The sequence below is a fragment of the Ovis canadensis genome, chromosome 21 (assembly GCF_042477335.2).
Source record: "Ovis canadensis isolate MfBH-ARS-UI-01 breed Bighorn chromosome 21, ARS-UI_OviCan_v2, whole genome shotgun sequence".
NCBI lineage: Eukaryota > Metazoa > Chordata > Mammalia > Artiodactyla > Bovidae > Ovis > Ovis canadensis.
Genome location: NC_091265.1, coordinates 66,077,910 through 66,104,086, shown reverse-complemented (window position 1 = coordinate 66,104,086; position 26,177 = coordinate 66,077,910). Strand labels below are relative to the sequence as shown.

The 26,177-nt window shown below is 58.6% G+C and overlaps 1 protein-coding gene and 1 long non-coding RNA gene across 2 annotated transcripts; both read right to left on the bottom strand.

The window, feature by feature from the left end:
* Positions 1–222: 222 nt before the first annotated feature.
* LOC138426865 (uncharacterized) lies at positions 223–4,424 on the bottom strand. The gene is made up of 2 exons (XR_011251813.1): positions 1,725–4,424; positions 223–1,343 (listed from the first exon to the last, which is right to left on the bottom strand). It is a non-coding gene; the product is annotated as an uncharacterized lncRNA (long non-coding RNA).
* A 441-nt stretch (positions 4,425–4,865) lies between these two features.
* On the bottom strand, positions 4,866–23,072 carry LOC138426685 (nascent polypeptide-associated complex subunit alpha, muscle-specific form-like). Its single transcript, XM_069565383.1, has 7 exons — positions 23,040–23,072; positions 20,334–20,573; positions 9,116–9,514; positions 8,723–9,013; positions 6,676–6,728; positions 6,108–6,304; positions 4,866–5,191 (listed from the first exon to the last, which is right to left on the bottom strand). The coding sequence occupies exons 1-7, from the start codon at positions 23,070–23,072 to the stop codon at positions 4,866–4,868; spliced, it is 1,539 nt and encodes a 512-aa protein (XP_069421484.1).
* Between the last annotated feature and the right edge of the window lie 3,105 nt (positions 23,073–26,177).

The window sequence follows — 26,177 nt, the reverse complement described above, 5'->3', positions numbered from 1 at the left end:
CACTCTGGGGGAGGCCGATGTGACGATAGGCACCCTGGACGCTTTTCCAAGAGTGCTTTTAGGAACTTGTAACTCTTTCCTGGTGAGCTCAATAAGCTCCTGAATTCAGAACGGAGTAGGCAATGGCACCCCACTCCAGTACTCTTGCCTGGAAAATCCCATGGATGGAGGAGCCTGGTGGGCTGCAGTCCATGGGGTCGCTAAGAATTGGACACGACTGAGTTTACTTTTCACTTTCATGCATTGGAGAAGGAAATGGCAAGCCACTCCAATGTTCTTGCCTGGAGAATCCCAGGGACGGGGGACCCTGGTGGGCTGCCGTCTATGGGGTCGCACAGAGTCTGACATGACTGAAGTGATTTAGCAGCAATTAAAGAGAAAGTCACCTTTTGCCAGCTGGGGTGCAAGGCTGGAGGGCGTCGTGTCCCTTGGTGAAGGGGGCGGGTGGAGTGTGCAGATATGGCCACCAGATGGCACTGTTGCCCAGCAGATGGCAAGGAGGGAGCTGGCCCGGCCTCCCCAGGAGCAGAGCTTCACTGGGCCCTGCGTGCCTTTAGCCCAGGGCCCAGAGGAGGCCACAGCGCTTCCTGCGAACACATCCCTGGGGCTGGCTCCATGTGCAGGATGGGCAGCCCCATGCAGGGCCCACCACCCAGCCTCCCTGCCCGGCGTCCGGTGCAGGGCCCCCTGCCCTCCTGGCGCGTTCTCGTCCTCCGGAGACTCACGCTGTGAGCCCCAGCAGGGTTCGTGGGCCCTGTTCCCCAAGCCCAGCCTCCCCCGAGGTCGAGTGGGGCCTGGGTCTCAGGGACAGGGAGTGGGCAGGAGTGAGCCCCCTCTGGCCGGCCCCTGCCTTTTCATTCTCTCTGCCTCTTTCTCCTTCGCGGTTGGAAGTGAAAGAATCCCCAGGGCCAGGAGCCTGGAGGGGTCCCGGGGCCTCTGCTGGGAGGAGCTCCATGACTGACCCCCCATTTGTGCCCCAAACAAGCTGCTTGTGGCAGGCGCTGTGTGTCCCCACCTAAGCACCTCTCCAGCACGGGGGCTGCAGGCTCTGGGGGCTAAGCCCTTCCAGCGGTGGCCTGAGCTGACGAAGGACAGATGAAGGGCAAGGAGGCAGCCCCAGGGACACACCCGAGGGGCTCCTGCAGCCTCGTGGACAGGGTCTGCTCCCATCTCATGAGTCCCTGCCTCAGAGTCTGACTCGCAGGAAGCGCAGTCCTGGGGAGCTTGCAGGATGAGCCAGGGGCTGATGCGGTCCCCAGGCCTAGGTCCTCCTGGCTGGAGCAGGTGTGTTATGTGGGACCAGGCCCCAGTGGGGGGTGTCATATGACCAAAGGGTTATTTTCCTGTCAAAATACAAGAGAAAGAAAGGATTTTTCTAAATCAAAAAGAGAAGCGTTCCCTTGGGCTTCTGGAGCCCGCGAGTGGGACCTCGGTCGGACACAAACGTGAGCCCCAGGGCAGAGCTGATGGACCCTGCGCTGGGCCATGGGGCCTCCCACCCACCTCAGTCTCCCTCGGGGCTGAGCCCCTCTGGTGTCCTGGTAAATGAGTCACAGGACCACAAGGAACGCTGCCGGGGTCCCCCCCAGCAGTCAAGCAGGCCCCTGAGTCACGGTGCGCCTTTCTGGAAGGCGGTGGGCGTCAGGGACAGCCCTTCCCTACACTTTGGAGAAGCCTGAACAGACCTGGGGTTGGGGGGCCCTCCTGGGTTTCACTGAATTCACCTCCCACTGCCTGGAAGGCGAGCGTCTCATGAGGCCCCGGCGCGGCTACCACTCTCCTGGGGCGCAGTCAGCAGGGCGCTCCTGTGTGTGGGCCGCGTGGGGCCGGCAGAGTCTCTGCAGACCCCAGTCTGTGTGGCTGGAGGCAGACACTGGCTGGTTCTCAGCTCCGTGAGGAAGCCAGAGGCTGAGGTGACCCAGTCAGGAAGGGAGGTGGCCCCGGGAGCGGCTTGTCGGCGTGACCCCACCGAGCTGGTTGTCTGAACCCACGCTGGGACCCTGCGCCGTCAGGACTGGGGGGCACAGTGCGTCCGGAGGGCAACCTCGGCCTCCCGGTCCCCAGGGGTGGGCTGGGCCTGCGGGGTGGTGGCCTCTGAGCCCAGCGGGGACCTCGGCCTCCCGGTCCCCAGGGGTGGGCTGGGCCTGCGGGGTGGTGGCCTCTGAGCCGAGCGGGGACACGGAGCTCCGGGGACCCGTCTGTGCCCCCTGTTACCAGGGTCCAGGGACCGCGAGGTCACTGCAGGATGGAGGCAGAAGCAAGCCTGTCCTGCCCCGGATTCGGGTTGAAATCCTGCTGTTCACCTGTTTCCCGCATTTCCCAGACCTTCCTTTTTTCCAAAATCCAGGCTCAGCACATCCTGAGGGGCTGGAGCCCAGCTGTACTGGGAGAAGTCCACGGCCACGGGGGACGGCGCCTCCTTCAAGGGGACGTGGGCTGGTCCTCACTCAGGAAGTGGGCCCCTGGGGGTCAAGATGCTGAGCAGGGCTGGGGCTGTCCCGCTAGCCCGTCTTCTTTCACCTGGAGACGGGAAGGAAGGGGCTCCCCGCTCTGGAGAGGGAACAGCTGCGATCCCCACAGTGTGCCCACTGGGGTCCCCCCCAGGAAGGAACATGGAGATGGCTGGTTGTTGGAAAACCTGAAGAAAGAAAGCCTCTCCACATACGCCCACAAAGCATTTGATAAGACCATTCCCTGCAAGACCCAATGTCAAACAAGGATGGAAAGAAGCTGCTTACCTGGGGGAAACATCAAAATGGACCATGAAGTGGTGTGGATGGATATAGAGTCTGCCGTACAGAGTGAAGTAAGTCAGAAAGAGAAAAACAGAATACCATATATTAAGGCACGCGTGTGGAATCTGGGAAGTGGTGCTGATGGAGCTCCTTGCAGGCAGGAGTGGAGACGCAGACGCAGGGAGTGGAGGTGTGGGCCCTGCAGGGGAAGCGCTGAGAAATTCGCCCTGCCATTCATCCACCCCCACGTGTGAATCAGAGCGCTGGTGGGCACCCACTCCACAGCACAGGAGCTCAGCTTGCGCTCCCTGGTGACCTAGAGGACCCAGCTGGGGGTGGGGGGTGGAGGGGGCTCCAGAGGGAGGGGTATAAAAATATATAGCTGGCTCACTTTGTTGTACACAGACACCGAGAAGGCCCTGCAAAGCCATCACGCTCCAATAAGAAAGAAGGGAGCATGGCCTGCGGTTCCCAAACCACTGAAAGGAAGACTCAGAGGCCGCCCGCGTCGCCGCCGACGTTTGGGCATTGCTGACGGGGTGGTGCTGGGCGATGGGGCCGAAGGTAGGCAAAGCCTCAGGAGAGGAAGGCAGTCAGAGCCGGTGGGAGGCAGGTGCCTGCAGGCCCGCATCTGCTGCGGACGATCGCGGGCAGCGGGGAGAGAGGCTGAGCACCCGCCATGTTCTGGAGTGGCCCAGGTCTGAGGGGTCTGTCGCGGTGCGGGGCATTCCGTGGGAAACGGGGAGAGGCCTGGGCAGAGCTGGTGGGGCTCCCGGCCGTGACAGACGCCCTCTGCCTCCTCCCAGAGCTGGGATGATGGACTGGTCTCGTCTGTCATTTTCCATCACGTTGGTACCACTGTTACTGGTTCTTTCACGTACGTGCTGGCCGTCAGGCTTCCTTTGCTGTGTGAATTTCTCATTTACATTATTTTTCCGTGTTTCTGCGAGTCTTTTTGTTCTCATCTGTTTCATTTGAATTGCAAATAGCTCCTGGCTCCTCTAGCCCCCTCTGGACCTTAGTCTTACTGGAAACATGTCGACGCAGAGATCCATAAACCAGGAGGCCCGCTGAGGCACTCTGTGTCCTGGAAACAGGAAAACAGAACACAACAAACAATCTGGAAATAATGTGATTTTCCACCAGCAAAGGGATCGTTTCGTAGATGGCGATACAACTCAGCTAGGGAATATTACGCAACTACTGATGAGAAGGGGCTCCATCTGCAGATGTGACCTCAAGATGCTCCTGGTTTGGAGGAGAGAGAAAAAGAGCACTCCGTGTGCACATTAGCACGGACAGCTGCACAGTTACCCCTGAAACACACTCACGCTGATGGCGCCAGGCTGGAATCAGAGGGGCTGGGGCGTAGTTCTGAGTTTTACTCTATTTGCTCCTGTGTTGTTTGCCTAGCAACAAAGATCCTATCTTTTTTTAATATATTTAAGGGAATGGACAAGTTCAAGAAAACTTGTCAGGATGCCAAATAGCATGTATGTCGTGATTCTTTTCTTTACATAAAAACAACTGTTAAGGCAGTTAGAGACAGAGGCTTTGACTTAATAACTTTTTTGGAAAGAGGTAAATTGGTAAAGATTAAAAGGTAAAAGAAAGAAATAGAAAATAAGGAGGGAAAAAACCCAGAAAATTTAGAATACCTGAAACCTGGTGTCTGGTCTCTGACAAGGTCTCGGCACATCAGACCCAGAGCCCGAGGGGACCGTGTTTGCACGTAAAGCGGTGGTGTGAACACGGTGAGTTTGCGAACCCCCAAAGCTGCGCCTCCCCTGATTCCACCAGGGACAGGAGGGGCTATAGTGCGGAATGACCAGAAATAAGTTCACCAGAAAAGGTTTAGATCCACAGGCCGTGAACTATGAAACTGAATTAGCTAATGTCGTTTGATAATAAAACATGGGGCAGAGAGGGGACACCGTCCGTCCGTCTGTCCTGAGGGATGATGGCGTGGAGACTCGCCGCCCCTCCCCGTGTGCGCGCTCAGCCAGGCCCACGGGAGGACCCACACTCGGCCGAGGGCACCGGCCTCCCGAGGATTCCAGCCAATCTTCTGAGGACAGCAGGGGGCCAGGGGGCTTCGAAGGGGCGAGTGAGAGGGGATGGTCGTGCTTTCTAGGGCTCTCCGTCGCGGCTGTCTGATGGCCAGGACTGGAGGGACCGGCCAGGTTCCGAGAAGACCGCTTCAGGCTCATCACAAATGGCGGGGCTGCGACGGGCTGGAGGGGGCGTCAGCCAGGCCGCGGGGATGTGGGTGAGTGTGAAGCACGTCCCAGGCGGGGAAGGACGGCCCCGCTGGTGGACGGGGTGCGCGGTGGAAGGAGAGCCAGGCCCCAGCGCGATGGCCGGGTTTCTCCCCGTGGGGGCGGCTCTCCCGCAGCGGGGAGGCCGTGTGTGGATGGGCGTGTGTCCGCGACCAGCCGGGCAGTGTCCAGCAGGCACTGGGGCACAAAAGCGTGTGTGGGGGCACACCTCTGGGGGAGGGTCACGTCGAGGGTCTCTTGCATAGAGACGCCAAATACAGAGGGTGGGTGGGGGCACAGAGAGACGGAGGACAGGGAGAGATGAGAGAGAGAGACGTAGGGAGAGATGGGGAGACAGGGAGAGACGGGGAGACGGGGAGAGACGGGAGAGAGAGACGGGGAGAGAGACGGGGGAGACAGGGAGAGGTGGGAGAGAGCCGGAGGGCAGGGAGAGATGGGAGGGAGACAGGGCGAGAGAGACAGGGGAGACAGGGGGACCAAGGGGTCCTGGAGGGGGACTGGGGGCAGGGCTTGGAGGCCAGATGGAATCCTTTAAGGTGCGTGGGGAGCGTGGCGCCTTCGGGGGACACCCAGGAGGACAGCACTGATTCGTGTCTGTGATCTTGTTTGGAAGATGCTGGTGGTGGAGCTTGGCGTGGGGAGAGACATCGCCCCTCCTGAGAGCTGACGGCTCAGCCGGCTCCTGTCTCCGGATACGAATCACCACACTTAGCACAGCCCTCACCCGAGGCTCCAGGGATCACCGACGCCGCCTCCCACAGAGAGGGCTTGGCCCCTCCAGGTCCATCCACCCCAGGACACAAAGGCCTCGAAGCTCCCAGAACAGCAGGCAGTGTGTATATGTTTCCCGTGGCTCCCAGAAGCCCCGAGTGTCCAGCAGGGATCGGGGCCCGAGATACGCACAGGCCCGGACAACGCCGGCCGCCCAGCGACGCTGGAGCAGGGAGCAGACACGCAGCAAGCATGGCCCCCAGCACCAACTCTGCAGCCGCAGCAAACCCTGCAGGGCAGCCACCCCGCTCAGCCCCTGCTCCCCGGGACCTGCAGGCTCACCAGCGGGCGGCTTCACCAGGTCCAGGCCTGTGTGACCCGCGGTGTGGAGGGCTCAGCGTCGGAGCTGCGGGGTTTGGGGCTGGAGCCCACAGGAGCCAGGGCGAGGTGTGCGGGCCCAGCTGGGCCTCCCCGGGGGCCTTCACTGGGGTTTCCTGGGACCAGCTGCCCTGCAGGGGGCAGGAGCAGGTGCGCACCTGGGCCTGGAGGGCCGTGTCGGCCCCAAGCAGGGCTGGCGGGCTGCAGGGGGAGGGGGCGGCTCCCTCGGACGGTGGCGGGACCCAGGGCCTCACAGCCTCCATCCTGCACGTTCACTCTTTCCCTGAACCTTCCCCTGGGGTAGAGCCCTCTGTCGCGGCCCAGCAGCCCTGGTCTGACCAGTAGCCACTAGTGAGAGCCCTTTACCCGCTGCGGTCTGAATCCACGACCAGCCCTTCTGTGTGAGCTGAAAGAAGGGCTCCCGAGTAGATTGCTTCGCATGAAGATGGAGGGGTTTCTGTCTCAGCCAGGACGAGGAGTGGGAGAGGCAGAGGGTAATCACACGATCAAGTCACCACCCGGACAGGGAGAAGCTGGGCCTCCCATCAGCCCAGGGACCAGTGAGTGTTTACGTCGCCCCAGGCAACGTCACCTGAGGAAATGCGCTGAACTTGCGCGCCTGACTCTGCGTGCATGGAGGCACTGTCGGGATTTGTCGCCCTGGCCGTATGTCCCTTTGCCATTAAACAAACACAAATAATGGTATTTTTCAGTAACCAGATTAAATTAATAGCCAAAGAAATTCAGGCTGTGGTCAAACACTTGTCAAATATAATGACACGCTTGTCACCGTTAACACCTGGAGGACATAAAGAAAGAAGAAAATGCCAGAACCCACATAAAACAGGCACGCTGGGATGCTGGCCGCGTGTATGATGCCCGCCATCATGTTCAAAAGAGAGAAAGAAAGGGAACACCACGGAGAGAAAAGTGAGGTGCCCTTTCGTCTCCGAGGGCAGCTGGGAAGACGCTATCAGCGTTTCCTCAGGGGCAGACTGATTGCTGACCTCCATCTCTGGAAGCAGCTGACAGAACGCTCCAGAACCTCACCCTCTCCCTGCGCTTGGAAACAGCGGTTTCCCTGATGCCATTTTATCTGCAGGAGCGCTAACAGCCTGATGCATAAAGGGCGTACTGGTTAAAGATATCTAACGTTATAACAGAGGGGTCCAGCCTCACTCGGACTAATGTTAAAATCCCGGATGTACAAACCATTACTGTGCTGAGAATCACACGAGCAGAATGCGCTATGCAAACAGCCCCACAGTCTGCAAGGGAAAGTCAGGCGGACATCGCAGAAAACCGGAGGCCGTATCAAAAGCTGCAGAGCCTGCACCCATCTGGGTGGTGAGATTACGGCCCACTTTAATTTCCTTCATTCTTTTCTTAAATAAAAAGAATTATTCCAATTTGTCCCAAATCTAGTACTATTTTTAAAGAGATGGTGCATTACAGGAAACGCACAGTAACATTGGCTCAAACAAGATAGGGTTTTAATGCTCAGTCACACTTTCCAAGTCTAGAGGTGGCGTCTACTGAGGCTGCTTACTCAGAGGCACCAGCAGATGACCAGGCACCCGAGCTCCTTCTGTCTTGCTGCTCCACACTCCTAGCAGGAGGGAATCCATCCCTCATGTTTAGGATGGCTGCTGGAGCACCTGCCATTGCACCAGCCTTCCAGAAAGCCGAGAGGAGCATCGAGGAAGTGACCAAAGAGTGTGCCGGCCAGGAGAACGTGCCCCTTTGCGGAAGAGAGTTGAACATAGAATTTCCACATGGCCCGGCAACCCGCTCCTCGGTCTAGACCCGAAGAATTGAAAGCGGGGATTCAGATAGATATTGGCACACATGTTCACAGCGGTCTAAGTGTGGTCTGTCCACACAGTGGAATAGTGCTCAGCCTTAATTTAAGAAGGAAAGAAGTCCTGACACAGGCTGCAAACGTGGACGAAGCTTGAGGACGTGTGTGTGTGTGTGTGCGCCTGTGTGTGTGAGTCACTCAGTCGTGTCTGACTCTTTGCGATCCCACGAACTGTATCCTGCCAGGCTTTTCTGTCCATGGAATTCTCCAGGCAAGAAAGCTGGAGTGGATTGCCATTCCCTTCTCCAGAGGAACTTCCCAACCCAGGGATCCAACCCTGGTCTCCTGCATCGTAGCTGCAGGTTCTTTACCGTTTGAGCTACAGGAAGTCAAGGACGTGACACTCAGTGACATTAGCCAGGCTCAGAAGGACGACTGCTGTCCGACTCCACTCTCAGGAGGTCCCTGGGGGGGTCAGGTTCATAGAGACGGGAAGCAGACGGTGGGGTCAGGGGCAGCGGGAGGGGAAGGGGCTGAGTGTTTCGCGGGGTCAGAGTGTCAGTTGGGAAGATGGAACCTTCCGGAGATACTGGTGTGAAGGCAACACGCCCGAGTGAGTGTGCTCCGTGCCCCTGAGCTGCGCACCTAGAAACCAGTGAAATGCCGACATCGACGGTGTGCACACTTTATCAGAATTTTGAAAGCAGAGAGAAAAAAAGGGAAAAAAAAAAAAGGAAAACAAAGGAACAGGGAGGCTCCTGCCTGCCTGGGTGTTTGCCGACGTGTCCCCATCCTTCCTGGGCGGCCGGGACCCGGGCCTGCGACGACAGCTGCTGTGAGCGAGGGCGGGACACGGGTGGCGGCCGTGCGGGGCTCCCCCGGGGCGGCGGTGGCACGGGGCAGCCTGGTGTGGCCGGCAGAGGAGCCGAGGTCGGCTGAGGGATGGGGGCGTCCCACGCGCCTGGGTCACTCGGGCAGGGCCGACGGAATCGAAGGACCGACACCCTGGGGGTCACAGGGGCGGGTGGCTCTGTGGGGGGGCCGGCCGGGGAGAGGGCACGGCTGGAGGTGTCTGCAGGGCCGCAGCCTCCAGAGCAGCCCAGCTGCCTCTGGAGGTGGAGGAGGGGGCAGGTCAGGCGGACGTGGGGGCCAGACCAGGCCCTCTGACGCCCCCGGCTTTGCCATCCCAGGACCCTGTCTGTGACCCACACCTCCTCTGGCAATATCACTGCCCCTGACCAGGGCCCTTGGTCTGGGGTCTGGACGCTGGGTCCCTGGGAAGCGGGGCCTCCCAGAGCCAGGGACGACCACGACCCAGTGTCCACCCTCAGCCTCCACTTGCAGAGCAGCCCGGAGGGTCTGGCATCCCGGCCTGGGCCCACGAGGATCCGGGGACGGACAAGCCCCTGCCCCCACCCCGAGGCCACACTCCAGGCCGAGGCCCGCTCCGCTCCCACGCTCCGCTCCCACGCTCCGCTCCTCTGCCAGCCCAGACCCCGCTGACCGCCCATGTGGTGGGCCGGGGGCCGCTGCGGCCCCGCACGGGGCGGCCCGGAGATGGCGTGACTGCAGTGAGGCCAGCGATAGTCCCACAGGGACCCCGGAGAGACCTGCAGAGCATTACAGCCAAGCGGACGAGAAGCAGAGGGGAGACAGATGTGCCGGGCTGTAAACAGTCTGATTTCTCAATGTAAACCAGACTCGGGCCCAGGACTCCAGGTAAGCATCCGAGGCAGAGCCCGCCCCCCGGGGGCCCAGGCTCTGCAGCCCTACTCTGGGACGCGTCAGTGTGACCGCCGAGACGGTCCGTAATTAGGCGAAATTGGTCTTGCATTCCTCCCCTAAATCCCCAAGATCTCTGCAATTTTAGGTCTTCTCAAAAAGGAAAACATTTGCTAATTAAATGATGCAAGTGAAAAAAGCATAGAATGTTCCGTCGACTGGAAAATGCCAATTAGGGCAGCAGCTCTGCGTTTCCTCCCACCTTGGGCTGAGCGGGCGCTTATCTCGCTGTGAGGGGTCGGCTGGGAGCGGAGTGTGGGGCAGGGCCTTCCTGGAGACCCCTGGCGGCGGATGGAGCGGCGGGGGCCTGGCCGGGCAGACGGGCCGTGTGCTGGGGCTGGGGAGGGTGCCGGTGGGCCCTGGGCCTGGGCCTGGGCCCTGGGAGCTGGGCGGCCCTGGTATTGCTTCCAGCTGTGAGGCAGCACCAAGGACAGGGGCCTCGCCCGCACATGTGGGTGGTTAGTCTATTTCCCTGCAGGCTGGCGGGGCCCCTGCCCTGGCCTTCACTTGGAGGAGCTGGCCCTTTCTGCTGGTGGTGGTTCACGTGTGTTCACCCCGCCTGGCTCCGCTCTCTGGGCCGGAAGTGTCCTGCCCCAGCACCCTGCTCAGGGCATGTCTGGGGCTCCGTCTCTGAGGTGTGGAACTCAGGTGCGTGTTTGCTGACCTGTGGTTCTCCCCTGTCTCTTTCTGAGACCCCCACCACCTGCCGGCCCAGGAGCACTCAAACGCCTATAAGGAAAAGTGTCCCCAGCCTTCCCGTCCCTGCACCCCAAGGCTGGCTTGGCGACCATGTCCCTGTGCAGCCCACACCCTAATAACGGGCTCATCTGTTTGAATGTGTGGGTGAAAGTCAGAAGAGGAGAATACTTTGGGACCCATGACCGCGGCAGACTTTGAGGGTCGGGGCCAGCAGTAGCCTGTCTTCGAGGAAGCTGCTCGTCCACCCGAACTTTCCATGGCCCCTTTCCTGCTCCAGCGGTAGAGCTGAGCTGTGGCTCAGAGAGCGTGAAGCCCACCACATCTGCACCGTTTAGCTTCCGGCCCTGCATAAAGCGTCTGCCTTCTCTGACCCACGTCCCCACTCAGACATCGGCCTGGTTCAGGACCAGACCGGACCGGGCTCGGGTGTCTGTCCCTTGGCCTCTTGCGTGGCGCTAGTGGGGCTTTTAGAAAGAGCGTCGGCTGAGTGTTTGCACGGTGTCTCAAGGTCCCTGGCTTCCAGAAATTCTAGCCCAGACGCATATATATTTCTAGTGCACGAACTTGCAGTGGGCAAGGTGGGGCAACCAGGGGGCTGAGAAGTGGCCCAGTTCTCAAGCATGTATCCGATCAGTGTGGAGCCATGGGCCGAGTGTGGGCCCAGCTGGGATCTGGGGCCCAGAGCTCCAGTCTGCAGCTGGGGAGGCCCAGACATGATGCTCAGGCTCTCCCAGCGTTGGGACCATCTTTCCAACAGACAGGCTGTTGGCCAGTGAGCACGCACCTCGCGTCTGCGTTTCTGGGAGAGCATCGTTGCTGTTCAGTCACCGAGTCGTGTCCAACCCTCTGCGACCCTGTGGATGGCAGCATGCCAGGCTTCCCTGTCCTTCACCATCTCCGGAGTTTGCTCAAACTCATGTCCACTGAGTCAGTGATGCCGTCCAACCGTCTCATCCTCTGTCACCCCCTTCTCCTCTTGTGTTCAGACTTTCTCAGCATCAAGGTTTTTTCCAATGAGTCAACTCTTCGCATCAGGGGGCCAAAGTGTTGGAACTTCGATTTTGGCGTCAGTCCTTCCAGTGAATAGTCAGGGCTGATTTCCTTTAGGATGGACTGGTTTGATGTCCTTGCTGCTCAACGGAAGTCTTAAAAGTCTTCTCCAACATCACAATTCGAAAGCATCAGTTCTTCAACACTCAGCTTTCTTTGTAGTCCAACTCTCATATCCACACGTGACTGTTGGAAAAATATCATTGCTGGGTCTAAAGTCACGGTGATTGTGTCCGGCTGTGATCAACGGCGCAGGTCTGGAGGAATGGGCGCTGGGTCAGAGCGGCCCTGATGTGGTCACCAAGCTGGGTGCCCGGGAAGGCATGGCTTGTCCTCAGAGCTGCCGTGGGAGAAGCCTTTCCTGAGGAGCTAAGACAGCAGTCCCCACAGCTCGGAGACTGGACAGTGATTTTGACAAGGCAGGCGGCCTGGCTGCTTCTCCCGATAAGACAGCACCCTGCTGTTCTCGGGGAAGCGAGGGTTCTTGGCTCCCAGGGGGCCTGGGCCCGGGGCAGGGGCACCTCGGGCCGTTGTGCCTTGGTGACCAGAGGCTCCAGCACGCCCGGATGTGTGCTGACCCTGCTCCTGCCAGACCCCTGCCTGCCCCGGGCAGACCCCGGCCACGTCCTGGCGGGCAGGGGCTGCAGGGCGGGGTCCTCCTCACGGGGGCCTCTGCGCTGCTTTGGGGCAGAAGGGAGGGGAGCACAGGGACATTGTCCTGTGGGCCCGAGGCCCAGGACTCCCTGCGCCCGCAGGGTCCATCCTGACCCCATCACAGCGGGGCCCTAAAAGCTGGACAGGTGAGTGGCTTCCCAAGGTCGCACAGCAAGGGCCTGGCGTGCAGAGAGGCTCCGCTGCCTCAGGCAGCGAGCACGCACCTCGGCAAAGCGTGAGTGATGGAACCTCCCGCAGAGCCAGAAACACGCGCTTCTGTCCTAGCGGGCCGCAGAGACTCACTCAAGGCCCCCATCCTGGTCTCGGCAGACGGCGGGGGCCCCTGGCCTTGGCAGGCCTTGCTCCGCCATCAGCCCCCTCCCGGCCCTGCCCAACGCTCAGAGGTTGCTCCGCCCCACGTGGGTGTTTCCTGCCCATCTCTGCTCCACGCGGCTGCAGCCCAGGTGCCCGAAGCCCTGGGGAGAGCCACGTGCTGGAGCCGCTCGCCCGCGGCTCCTTCGCCCTGGGGCCGTGGACCCCAAGTCCCGCCTTCCTCAGGAGTCGCAGCAGGGTTCTCAGAGGCAGGGCGCCGAATGAACACACGGGTGCACACAGGCATCACTCCACGGAGAGACTCCGTACCAGGAATCGACTCACGATCACAGAGGCTGGGGAGTGCAGTGTGGACAGCAGGCCGGAGGCGAGGAGAGCCCAGGGTCCAGGTGGGGTGAAGGCCGCGGGCCGGAGAATCCCCTCCTGCTCGGGGAGCTTGGCCTTTGGCTCTAGTCAGGCCTTCAACTGGTCGGATGCGGCCCACCACCCTGAGGGGGCTATCTGCTTCCGGAGCGTCTGAAAGCGGTTTAAGGGCTAATCTCACAGCCAAACGCCCTCCAGCCTCCTCATGCTGTTGCAGCCCCTCCGTCTCACCATTGCCTGGCCCACCCGGTCCCCCCACACCCCCCATCTCCCTGCCACTGGGTACTCCGTGAATTCTTTAGAGAAGGAGAATCCTGACATGTTGCCGCTCGGGGCCGGCTTTTCCACTCAGCACCGTGACCCTCAGGCTCATCTGTACTCCTGCTTCCCAGGTCTTCCCAACCGGTCTCAGCAGCACGTGGGTCCCTGACGACCGGCCAGCCCGCCCTCCTGCTCAGGGAGCTGCTGCCGGAGGGCAAGGGCTCTGGGTGCCTCTGCTGGTGATGCTGTCCTGAGGTCAGGACGGCCTCCACTTGGTGACGTCTCAGATGCCCAGCCCTGGGGCCCCAAGCTGCCCCCTACAGAGTCACCACAGTGAGGCGTGAAGAGATTCTGGGCTGGGCTGGGCGCTGGGGCGGCGGAGGATCTGCCGGAGAAGGTGGCTGGACAGTTACAGACAGTGCCCGCGCTTTGGGGCGGATTAATTAGACACAACCCCAGGCTTGGAGCTGGGGGATGGCGCATGTGGCTGACCCCTGACCCTCACGCAGGCCTCGCCTGGACCTGGGCGAACGTCCTGAATTCTGAAGGTTCAGCCTCCTCAGAGCGTCGTTCTGAACTCACAGCCTCATGGAGAGCTGCTTCCTTAGATTACATCCCAGGTGAGCGTTTGGGGACAAGACTGTGGATTCTGCTACAGGACGCTGAGCAGGAGGCCAGGTCCCGATTCTTCACTCACTCATTTATTTCCTGGATGCACTGAGGCCTTGTCTGTTCCAGAAATTGAACGGAGAAGGGCATGGCACCTGAGCCATCCAGGCACCACATCCCTCCCCTACCGCCTGGCCCCTCCCCCAGGTGCTTTGCCCTGGGCTGGGATGGCCCTGCGTTCGAGGCCAGTGTGACTGGAGGCTCATTCAGCTTCTCAGACGCCCTCGGCCCCAGGGAGGCTCAGCCTGCAGGACACAGAGCCCAGAACCTCAGCTATCACATGGGATTAGGGTAAGGGTTAGGGTTAGGGTTAGGAGTGGAGAAAGTAAGCTTGCGCAGTGTGAACTAGACAGAGCGGATAATAGACTTGTTTTATGACAGAACTAAACGGGTTTCTCCGGGGGAAACAGGCGCAAGCACGTGAGCACGTGCCCAGGTCACACCTGCCCCGGCAGGTATGTAGAGGCTCCCGTCCCCGGAGGCCCCACACTGAGCCCCTTCTCTCTCTCCACCTGCTCCTCTGACCTACTCCACCCTCAGCCCAGCAGAACCATGGGCTGCCCTGGCTGCTCCGGAGGCTGCGGCTCATGTGGGGGCTGCGGCTCCAGCTGCGGGGGTCTCCCAGTCCACCCTCTGTGTTCCCATTTGCTGCTAGTGCAGGATCTGAGCTGCTGACCGCAGGACTCCGTCGTGCAGGGACTGCGGTACCCAAGTGGCCCGCTCTTCTTTCAGTTCATCCCCTCCGGTGTTTAAAACCAGATGCTGAGTCACCTCTGAAGTCTCTGCCTGGCCTGAGCGCCCTGGCTCCTCACTCCGAGTCTCTCCTCCGGCTCTGGTGGTTCTGCTCCTGTGCTTCCTGGGAGCAGGGAAGGGCTCCCTTGGGAAGAAAATTAAGTGTTAGCTGCCATGTAACAAGGCAGACAGCATGTGGGGAGACGTCACCCAAAAGTAGCAGGAAAAAGTTACTGGACAAAACTGTATGAGGAAAACGAAAAGATACGGAACCAAAAGCAGCAGGCCAGCATGCGAATAACAGGGATTTGAGCCCAAGAAGAATGATTCTGGAGTGGGTAAAAAAAAAAAAAAAAACTGGAAAAAATAACTGAGAGTCTTCCTCAAAATTAAAGAAACACTTTTTATTTTATTTTTAATTTTGAAATCTTTAATTCTTACATGCATTCCCAAACATGAACCCCCCTCCCACCTCCCTCCCCAAGGAAACACTTTTTTAAAAAGCCCTTATATTAAAAGGGCTTGAGAAGAAACACACTCCTTCCCGCATGCACACTGTAGTGTGGGTGATAAAGAGGAGATTCTAGATCTTTCTGGGGAGGAGGTGCGTGAGCCCAGGAAGGTTCACGCTTACACACGATCTGGGGCCAGAGTTACATGTGGAAGGAAGGAACCGTCAATAGGACATGTCACATCCAGTCCCAGACAATTTTAAATGTGAGGGGACGGTCAGAGGGGTGAGTATTATTTTCTTCATGGTGTCTCTAGAAGCAGAAAACACTTTGACTTTGATAGAGTCCAACTCGCCCAGGTTCTCTTGTATGGATCACAGTTTGGGGTCGTCTGCGAGGAGCCGCACCTGGACCAGGGCTGCCGACACTTCCTCCTCTGTCTTCTTGTAACAAGCTTGGTCCCGGCTCCAAACGCAGGTCCTCCTTGGACAGACCTCCGTGGTTGCGCGAGGCCTGAGCACTCAAGCCCTGGGTACCTCCTGCCTCCGCAGGCGATAGCAGCCCTGCACCTTTCTCTCTGGCCCCCCTGTGGAGCTCCACGGACGGCAGACCCGGGCGAGAACGCCAGAGCCTGGGACGCATGGGTCTGTGCCCTAGAGGGCTGCTGGTGGGTCTGTGCCCGAGTGGGCTGACTGTTGGTGAGTTTGTGCCCGAGCGGGCTGCGGGTGGGTCTGTGCCCAAGCGGTCTGCCAGGACCTTAGGATTGGTCCTCCTGGCCAGCAGGAGCCAAGCTGGGGCTTCTCTTCGGTGTTGGTGGAGCCACTGCCACCTTGAGCTCTGGGTGGGGCCTGGGCGCCCCCTTCCCGATTCCTCAGACCCTTCGTCCCGGAACCACGGATGGCCTTCCTCCACACTCTTCCTGAGACACTCGCGTGTCCAGGCGACAGGCCTTATGAAGCTTCTACTCTGTGCCAGGCACCAAACCAAGGATGGATTCTCCCACCAAGACGAGACCAGCAGTCTGCCTACGAATCCCTGAAACTTCACAAGCGGTAAAATTCTATGACCATCTCAAATAGAAGCTGCAAAAGCTTATATGTTCAACCAAGTCCAAAGTCCTAGAGCTTAAAGCTCAGCATTCATTGTTTTAGAAAAAGGGAAATGATTGAAAACCTAGCAATATCTTTAACTTTTGACAGACACCCATCAGAAAATGACACCACATTTCACGTAACGGTGGCACATCAGAAGAGAAAAGCTGCTGCCATTTTATTTAGCATTGCTTTGGATGATAGCACCGTGACAAAGTCAAAAGTAAATGCAATTAAAAGCATTTAAAAGGAAGGGACAAACCCACCGGAACAGATAAAATCTCAGTGCAAAATAAAAGCGCCATAAGTAAACAGTTTTCTAAACACCGTGTGACAACGTTTCTAATCCACAAACCATAGCCTGAGACCCTAGGGAGCTCCTTGGCAAAACACTGAAATAAACAAAGAAAGGTTAGCTTAAAAACCAAGAGCCTACTCTCCTAAAGAAAAGATCTAAATAAATAAATAAGTAACATGGTTTTGACTGGGGCAACACAGTATAACTTCAATTCTCCAAAAGCAAATCTACAGATTTAATTTCATTCCAATTAAAAGAAAGGACTATTTTATCCTACCAAGTTTCCTTAAAATTCTCATTAAAGAGGAAATATGCAGGCTAGCTATTAACTTTCTGAAAGCGAAGTACAAGGGAAACAGGATGAGTGGAGATTTCCCGGAAGATATTAGAACCGACTACAAAGGGCCCGGAAAGAAACAGCAGATTTGAGATTAGACATCTGAGCAAGGCTGCGCTCCGTGCCCTCCAGCCAGCCCACCTGCTCTGGGAAGGCGGGCGGGGCAGCTTCACGAAACAGGGTGGAGGACGGCCTGCTGCTCGAGGGCAAAACCACGAAGTTGTTTGGAGCTAAAGAGCTAAATCCTCACTTAGACAGGACAGTAAAGACGAACCAAAGTCTAAACAGAGATGTGAAAACATAGAGTTCATGGAGGAACACACTGGGGAATTTAATACAGTCTTGGCATGAACAGGGAGGCCTGGCGTGCTGCGATTCATGGGATCGCAAGGAGTCGGACACGACTGGGCGACTGAACTGAACTGGCATGAAATAATGGAAGTGTTTGAGACATTGGACGCTTTCAATAGGAAACACCTCTCTGCTGAACACACCAACCAAAAAGAAAGATTTGCAGGTTCAGAGGAAATATTCCTAACCATATAATAAGAAAATATGAGTGTTCCTCCTATCCAAAGGGATTGGTGGCTTCCCCAGGGGCTTAGCCACAAAGTGTCTGCCAGCAAGGCAGGAGACGCAGGAGACTTGGGTTCGATCTTTTGAAGGAGGAAATGGCAACCCACTCCAGTGTTCTGGCCCGGAGAATCCCACAGACAGAGGAGCCTGGTGGGCTGCAGTCCACGGGGTCACAAAGAGTCGGACATTACTGGGCACACACACACCCCTCCCTCTAAGCCGATTACACAAATCAGTAAGTAAGAGGCCAGGCGCTCAACAGAACAGTGGGCTGAGGGTGTGGGGAGGGTTCAGGGGGCCTGGGAACAGCGCGGGCGTCGGCCATGCTGCTGCTAAGCCGCTGCTGCCGTGTCTGCCGCTGTACGACCCTGTGGACAGCAGCCCACCCGGCTCCTCCGTCCGCAGGATTCTCCAGCAAGAGCTCTGGAGTGGGCTGCCATTTCCTTCTCCAGGGGATCTATGACGCCCACATAATCTATAGATCCATGCCGTTGACCACGTAGATCGCTTTATATTTTAATTTAGGTTTCCTAAATCCATCTATATACGTTTAACACAGTTCCTTTGAAAACACAGGAAAAAAAATTTTTTTTTTTTTTGGTAGAAATAGATTCTAAAATTTGTAGGGAAGGTAAGAGAGCTCGCATAGCTAATTAAAAAAAATTTTTTTTAAGACTGGTTGGAGGAATCACACCAACTTACGGCAAAGTTGCTGTGGTTCAGAAGGGATGCTGGGGAGATGGACGCCCAGTGAGGGGAGCGGAACGGGGCCCACACACGGCCGCACACACAGGAAGACACCAGCCAGGCCGCAGAGATGCAGGGAGCAGAGGAAGCAGAGTCTTCTAAACGAAGGCACCGGTTGGAACAATTAGGCACCCAGGCCCTCGACCTGAACCTCACACCACCTCCTTAAAACACTCACTCACACTGGATCCCAGAGTTAAACAATATAAAACCGAAAACTTTCACAAGCAGAGACAGAAGAAGGCCTTCTGGACTCGGCCAAGCTCTGAGATGCAACATCAGAAGCGTGCAGCTTTCGATTTTTAATCATTAAGATCTGAAACTGTTGCCCTGCAGAAGCTCCCATAAAGAGGATGAAAAGATAAGTGACCAGTTAGGGGAAAATATCCGCAGTTCATGTCTCTGACAAACGACTCACGTTCAGAAGATAAAAAAGCGCTCGGAGCTCGACCCCCACAGAGACAAAATGGGCAGAAGGCAGGTCAGGAAGGGGAGACACGGGTGGCCAATGAGCCGTGTAAGACAGCCAGCGCGGCAGCGGTCAGGGGGCGCCCGTGGGGGCAATCGCGAGATACGGCCGCGCTCCTGTTAAAACAGCGGAAATGAAAAATATTGACGATGCCACAGGCTGGTGATCACACAAGCACACCACTGCGGGACTGCAGAAGGGGCGTCCACGCCAGAAAATGGCTTGGCAGTTTCTTAAAAAAATAAAAAAAAAACTAAGCATACACTTACCCTGGGACCCAATATCACACTCCCAGGCATTCATCCCAGAGAAGTGAAAACTCACGTCTGCGCACGCATACAGACGTGCGTGCTTGCATTGTTCACGGGAGCCTTAGCTCTCATGGCAAAAGTGGAAACTAAAACGTTCCTCACTGGTGACGGCTACATACACAGTCGCCTGTGAACCCCGTGGGAGGCTCTTATCAATAAAATAAAGAAACTGTTGACGAGCGCATAGGTGGTCCCTAGGGGCATCATGCTGAGTGCAAACACGCGATCTCAAGGGACCCTGAGCTGTGATGCCCGGAGTCCTTTGGAAAGAGAGAATTATAGTCACAGGAACCAGGCAGGTGGCGGCTGGGGTTAGGGGTGCGGTGGGGTCTGTGACTCTCCGGTAACAAACACGGGCGCTGGGACGTCACACTGTCCCTGGGAACCAGAGCCCACGGGGTGATGAACAGTCCTGGGGCCCCTGTGCTGCAGGTAAGCGGACGGACGTGGGGGAACCGCTGAAGGATGGGACTCTCGGTTCTATCTTTGAAAACTCCTGTGACTCTATATTATGGCCAAATAAAAAAAATTTTAAGAACACATCATAAGCTGTTTTTTTAAGGAGCATGTATTGTGTGCTGTCTTGCGAGTGCAAAAGAAGACAAAATACGGAGTATGCAAATATCGAGTTACTATTGCAACCAAAATCCACAGGAAGGTAAACCGGGAAGGAAAAAGGGGCAAATGAGCAAGACATTGTAACTTCTGACACGGTTACATGTCTCACAGAATCAAACACGGAATATAAACTGAGATTTTTTAAAAGGATGGAAAATATATAAGATGGAATAAAACCGGAATCTATTAGTATATTATGGGAATAACAGACTGAGAGGGGTGAAGGCACGTCAAGTCCACCCGACTTAGAAACAGGCCACGTCCTCCAAGTGAAGGCCAGGGCAGGGGCCCCGCCAGCCGTCAGGGAAACAGACTAACCACCCACATGTGCGGGCGAGGCCCCTGTCCTTGGTGCTGCCTCACAGCTGGAAGCAATACCAGGGCCGCCCAGCTCCCAGGGCCCAGGCCCAGGCCCAGGGCCCACCGGCACCCTCCCCAGCCCCAGCACACGGCCCGTCTGCCCGGCCAGGCCCCCGCCGCTCCATCCGCCGCCAGGGGTCTCCAGGAAGGCCCTGCCCCACACTCCGCTCCCAGCCGACCCCTCACAGCGAGATAAGCGCCCGCTCAGCCCAAGGTGGGAGGAAACGCAGAGCTGCTGCCCTAATTGGCATTTTCCAGTCGACGGAACATTCTATGCTTTTTTCACTTGCATCATTTAATTAGCAAATGTTTTCCTTTTTGAGAAGACCTAAAATTGCAGAGATCTTGGGGATTTAGGGGAGGAATGCAAGACCAATTTCGCCTAATTACGGACCGTCTCGGCGGTCACACTGACGCGTCCCAGAGTAGGGCTGCAGAGCCTGGGCCCCCGGGGGGCGGGCTCTGCCTCGGATGCTTACCTGGAGTCCTGGGCCCGAGTCTGGTTTACATTGAGAAATCAGACTGTTTACAGCCCGGCACATCTGTCTCCCCTCTGCTTCTCGTCCGCTTGGCTGTAATGCTCTGCAGGTCTCTCCGGGGTCCCTGTGGGACTATCGCTGGCCTCACTGCAGTCACGCCATCTCCGGGCCGCCCCGTGCGGGGCCGCAGCGGCCCCCGGCCCACCACATGGGCGGTCAGCGGGGTCTGGGCTGGCAGAGGAGCGGAGCGTGGGAGCGGAGCGTGGGAGCGGAGCGGGCCTCGGCCTGGAGTGCGGCCTCGGGGTGGGGGCAGGGGCTTGTCCGTCCCCGGATCCTCGTGGGCCCAGGCCGGGATGCCAGACCCTCCGGGCTGCTCTGCAAGTGGAGGCTGAGGGTGGACACTGGGTCGTGGTCGTCCCTGGCTCTGGGAGGCCCCGCTTCCCAGGGACCCAGCGTCCAGACCCCAGACCAAGGGCCCTGGTCAGGGGCAGTGATATTGCCAGAGGAGGTGTGGGTCACAGACAGGGTCCTGGGATGGCAAAGCCGGGGGCGTCAGAGGGCCTGGTCTGGCCCCCACGTCCGCCTGACCTGCCCCCTCCTCCACCTCCAGAGGCAGCTGGGCTGCTCTGGAGGCTGCGGCCCTGCAGACACCTCCAGCCGTGCCCTCTCCCCGGCCGGCCCCCCCACAGAGCCACCCGCCCCTGTGACCCCCAGGGTGTCGGTCCTTCGATTCCGTCGGCCCTGCCCGAGTGACCCAGGCGCGTGGGACGCCCCCATCCCTCAGCCGACCTCGGCTCCTCTGCCGGCCACACCAGGCTGCCCCGTGCCACCGCCGCCCCGGGGGAGCCCCGCACGGCCGCCACCCGTGTCCCGCCCTCGCTCACAGCAGCTGTCGTCGCAGGCCCGGGTCCCGGCCGCCCAGGAAGGATGGGGACACGTCGGCAAACACCCAGGCAGGCAGGAGCCTCCCTGTTCCTTTGTTTTCCTTTTTTTTTTTTTCCCTTTTTTTCTCTCTGCTTTCAAAATTCTGATAAAGTGTGCACACCGTCGATGTCGGCATTTCGCTAGTTTCTAGGTGCGCAGCTCAGGGGCACGGAGCACACTCACTCGGGCGTGTTGCCTTCACACCAGTATCTCCGGAAGGTTCCATCTTCCCAACTGACACTCTGACCCCGCGAAACACTCAGCCCCTTCCCCTCCCGCTGCCCCTGACCCCACCGTCTGCTTCCCGTCTCTATGAACCTGACCCCCCCAGGGACCTCCTGAGAGTGGAGTCGGACAGCAGTCGTCCTTCTGAGCCTGGCTAATGTCACTGAGTGTCACGTCCTTGACTTCCTGTAGCTCAAACGGTAAAGAACCTGCAGCTGCGATGCAGGAGACCAGGGTTGGATCCCTGGGTTGGGAAGTTCCTCTGGAGAAGGGAATGGTAATCCACTCCAGCTTTCTTGCCTGGAGAATTCCATGGACAGAGAAGCCTGGCAGGATACAGTTCGTGGGATCGCAAAGAGTCAGACACGACTGAGTGACTCACACACACAGGCGCACACACACACACACGTCCTCAAGCTTCGTCCACGTTTGCAGCCTGTGTCAGGACTTCCTTCCTTCTTAAATTAAGGTCGAGCACTATTCCACTGTGTGGACAGACCACACTTAGACCGCTGTGAACATGTGTGCCAATATCTATCTGAATCCCCGCTTTCAATTCTTCGGGTCTAGACCGAGGAGTGGGTTGCCGGGCCATGTGGAAATTCTATGTTCAACTCTCTTCCGCAAAGGGGGCATGTTCTCCTGGCCGGCACACTCTTCGGTCACTTCCTCGATGCTCCTCTCGGCTTTCTGGAAGGCTGGTGCAATGGCAGGTGCTCCAGCAGCCATCCTAAACATGAGGGATGGATTCCCTCCTGCTAGGAGTGTGGAGCAGCAAGACAGAAGGAGCTCGGGCGCCTGGTCATCTGCTGGTGCCTCTGAGTAAGCAGCCTCAGTAGACGCCACCTCTAGACTTGGAAAGTGTGACTGAGCATTAAAACCCTATCTTGTTTGAGCCAATGTTACTGTGCGTTTCCTGTAATGCACCATCTCTTTAAAAATAGTACTAGATTTGGGACAAATTGGAATAATTCTTTTTATTTAAGAAAAGAATGAAGGAAATTAAAGTGGGCCGTAATCTCACCACCCAGATGGGTGCAGGCTCTGCAGCTTTTGATACGGCCTCCGGTTTTCTGCGATGTCCGCCTGACTTTCCCTTGCAGACTGTGGGGCTGTTTGCATAGCGCATTCTGCTCGTGTGATTCTCAGCACAGTAATGGTTTGTACATCCGGGATTTTAACATTAGTCCGAGTGAGGCTGGACCCCTCTGTTATAACGTTAGATATCTTTAACCAGTACGCCCTTTATGCATCAGGCTATTAGCGCTCCTGCAGATAAGATGGCATCAGGGAAACCACTGTTTCCAAGCGCAGGGAGAGGGTGAGGTTCTGGAGCGTTCTGACAGCTGCTTCCAGAGGTGGAGGTCAGCAATCAGTCTGCCCCTGAGCAAACGCTGATAGCGTCTTCCCAGCTGCCCTCGGAGACGAAAGGGCACCTCACTTTTCTCTCCGTGGTGTTCCCTTTCTTTCTCTCTTTTGAACACGATGGTGGGCATCATACACGCGGCCAGCATCCCAGCGTGCCTGTTTTATGTGGGTTCTGGCATTTTCTTCTTTCTTTATGTCCTCCAGGTGTTAACGGTGACAAGCGTGTCATTATATTTAACAAGTGTTTGACCACAGCCTGAATTTCTTTGGCTATTAATTTAATCTGGTTACTGAAAAATACCATTATTTGTGTTTGTTTAATGGCAAAGGGACATACGGCCAGGGCGACAAATCCCGACAGTGCCTCCATGCTCGCAGAGTCAGGCGCGCAAGTTCAGCGCATTTCCTCAGGTGACGTTGCCTGGGGCGACGTAAACACTCACTGGTCCCTGGGCTGATGGGAGGCCCAGCTTCTCCCTGTCCGGGTGGTGACTTGATCGTGTGATTACCCTCTGCCTCTCCCACTCCTCGTCCTGGCTGAGACAGAAACCCCTCCATCTTCATGCGAAGCAATCTACTCGGGAGCCCTTCTTTCAGCTCACACAGAAGGGCTGGTCGTGGATTCAGACCGCAGCGGGTAAAGGGCTCTCTCTAGTGGCTACTGGTCAGACCAGGGCTGCTGGGCCGCGACAGAGGGCTCTACCCCAGGGGAAGGTTCAGGGAAAGAGTGAACGTGCAGGATGGAAGCTGTGAGGCCCTGGGTCCTGCCACCGTCCGAGGGAGCCGCCCCCTCCCCCTGCAGCCCGCCAGCCCTGCTTGGGGCGGACACGGCCCTCCAGGCCCAGGTGCGCACCTGCTCCTGCCCCCTGCAGGGCAGCTGGTCCCAGGAAACCCCAGTGAAGGCCCCCGGGGAGGCCCAGCTGGGCCCGCACACCTCGCCCTGGCTCCTGTGGGCTCCAGCCCCAAACCCCGCAGCTCCGACGCTGAGCCCTCCACACCGCGGGTCACACAGGCCTGGACCTGGTGAAGCCGCCCGCTGGTGAGCCTGCAGGTCCCGGGGAGCAGGGGCTGAGCGGGGTGGCTGCCCTGCAGGGTTTGCTGCGGCTGCAGAGTTGGTGCTGGGGGCCATGCTTGCTGCGTGTCTGCTCCCTGCTCCAGCATCGCTGGGCGGCCGGGGTTGTCCGGGCCTGTGCGTATCTCGGGCCTCGATCCCTGCTGGACACTCGGGGCTTCTGGGAGCCACAGGAAACATGTCCACACTGCCTATCGTGCTGGGAGCCATGAGGCCTTTGTGTCCTGGGGTGGATGGACCTGGAGGGGCCAAGCCCTCGCTGTGGGAGACAGCAGCGGTGATCCCTGGAGCTGAATGCTCAGGGTGAGGGGTTGGTTCAGCTGCCCTTTGTTGGGGGAACCCAGCATCCTTGGGGGACCCCAGGTTCTGGGGGCCGGGGGCTCCTGGAGTGTACCCATGGGGCTTGGTATGGGCAGCTGTCCCCACCTCTCTGATGCAGCAGTCTTGAGCGGGTCCTGCTGCTTTCCCTCTCGGCCTGAGCAGCAGCTCAGCAGCCTGCAGCACCGCTGATCCCAGCCACAGCGGCCTCATCATTACCCCCTTCCGCTGTCGCCTGCAGGGACCACCCCCTGGCTTCCCAGAGACCAGCAGCCTGTCCCCAGCCCTGCCTCCCTCACCTCTGCGTCCCCGGGGCCTTTCTTCCCCCTGCGCTCTTTGTCAGGGTCCATCTCTGATCACAGCCGTATTCCAAAATCCTCTCTGGGATGCTGCCCTGTCACTTCAGCGAGCGCTGGTCTTTGGGGGAAGGTCTTGGGCTTCCCAGGTGGCCCAGTGGGAAAGCGACTGTCTGCCCCGCAGGAGACTCGGGTTCAATCCCTGGGCTGGAAGATCCCCTGGAGAGGGAAGTGGCACACACTCCAGTATTTTTGCCTGAGACCCCCACACACAGAAGAGCCTGGTGGGCTGCAGTCCACAGCGTTGCCAAGAGTCGGACGCTGCTGAGTGACTCAACAACGTGGGCTTTTAGGCTGCATCTGTGACTCGACTAGACGGAGGATGGACTTAAGGGCTACTTTATAGTGAAAACTCAATAAATGGTGCAGACAGCGGCACCGCCTTCCACGCAGGTGAAGGCCGCCGGGTGGCCTGGCCCCATGGTCTCAGTTTGACTCAGCGGGGCTTTGTCCACGTCTGGGCGGCTGTAATGTCTTTTCCGTGGGCCTGTGGGGACCTGACCAGCCGAGGACACAGACCCCTGAGACCCCAGCAGATTCCTGCAGACCCCAGACCCTGAGCCCCAGCCGGAGAGTATCTGGACCCCAGCCTTCCGGCCCTGGGCAGGCCCCCGCCGTGTGCGCTCCCGCCACCAGGGGGCGCCGTCTCACCCCCGCCCACACCTGCGGTCCAGACCAGAGCATCCTCCCCGCTTGGCTTCCCATCAGTGGGGATGGGCCCTGCTGTTACCAGGGTCTTTCCAGAGCTGGGGGAAGGAGGTCCTGGGAGCAGGAGCAACCTGGCAGCAGCCACGGCCAGGGCCAGAGTCCGCCCTGGACGCAGTCCCCCCCGAGCCAGGGGCAGGGCTTGGATGAAGGACCTGAGGACCGCAGGTGCCGATGAGGGAGACAGACAGGGCACCGAGAGGCCACCACAGGCAGGGCCACTTCCTCTGGGGCCTGGCCCTGGTGTCCCAAGGCCCAGGACGCGGTCCCAGCTGCAGAGGGACAGGCAAGGCAGGGGTCTGCAGGCACGGGCCCGTCTGGCACAGGGTTAGTGAGAGAGAGAGGCCTTGCTCTGACCCCACCCCCCTGCCCAGTCCCGTCCCGCCCTGAGGCAGCTCAGCTCGGTCCACACGGAGGGACGGGGCCAGATGAGAACACACGTCACCTCAGGGCCAGGGCTCTGCTCCCGGGAGGAAAGGGCTGCGGTACTGGCCTCTCCGAGTCCTCTGCCCGGGGAACCAGCCTGTCACAACAGCCAGGTCCAGACTGTCCCGCCTGGAGCCGTGCTCCCACCCTGACTGCGTGCAGACGCGAAGCTCACGGCACCAGGGGGCACCCACGGGTTCCCGTTGGCCTCTGCTCATCCACTCGGTTCCTCGTCCTCCTCAAAGTCAGCTCCTCTCGTGAGACAGGGGGCCTAGCAGATGACGAAAGGCCAGAGTGACACGGTCACAGCACCTCACAGGGAAACCGCAAGGCCGGTGGCTTTTTGTCCCTTGCACTGGGCAGTCCCGGGTCACTGCGGACCCCACTTGACAGATGGGGAAGCTGGGGCCAGGGAGGCTGCCCGACTGCCTGCGGCCATAGGCGGGCAGGGAAGGGCGGTGGGGTGGGCTCCGAGGCAGTGTGGTCCCAGGAGACTCCTCTTGGCAGCCGTGTGCCCCACAGGCATGTGCTGCAGCCGCTGCCACGGGAAGGCCGTGCCCACGGGAAGGCCGTGCCCACGGTGCTTAGGGCTGATGTG

Coding starts and splice junctions, on each gene's coding strand:
- LOC138426685 (XM_069565383.1), bottom strand. CDS start 23,072: ATGGAGGCACTGTCGGGATTTGTCGCCCTGGCC. Junction 20,574..23,039: donor CGGGATTTGTCGCCCTGGCC/GTATGTCCCTTT, acceptor GTCCACCCTCAG/CCTCCACTTGCAGAGCAGCC. Junction 6,729..8,722: donor CACAGCAGCTGTCGTCGCAG/GCCCGGGTCCCG, acceptor CCATGCACGCAG/AGTCAGGCGCGCAAGTTCAG.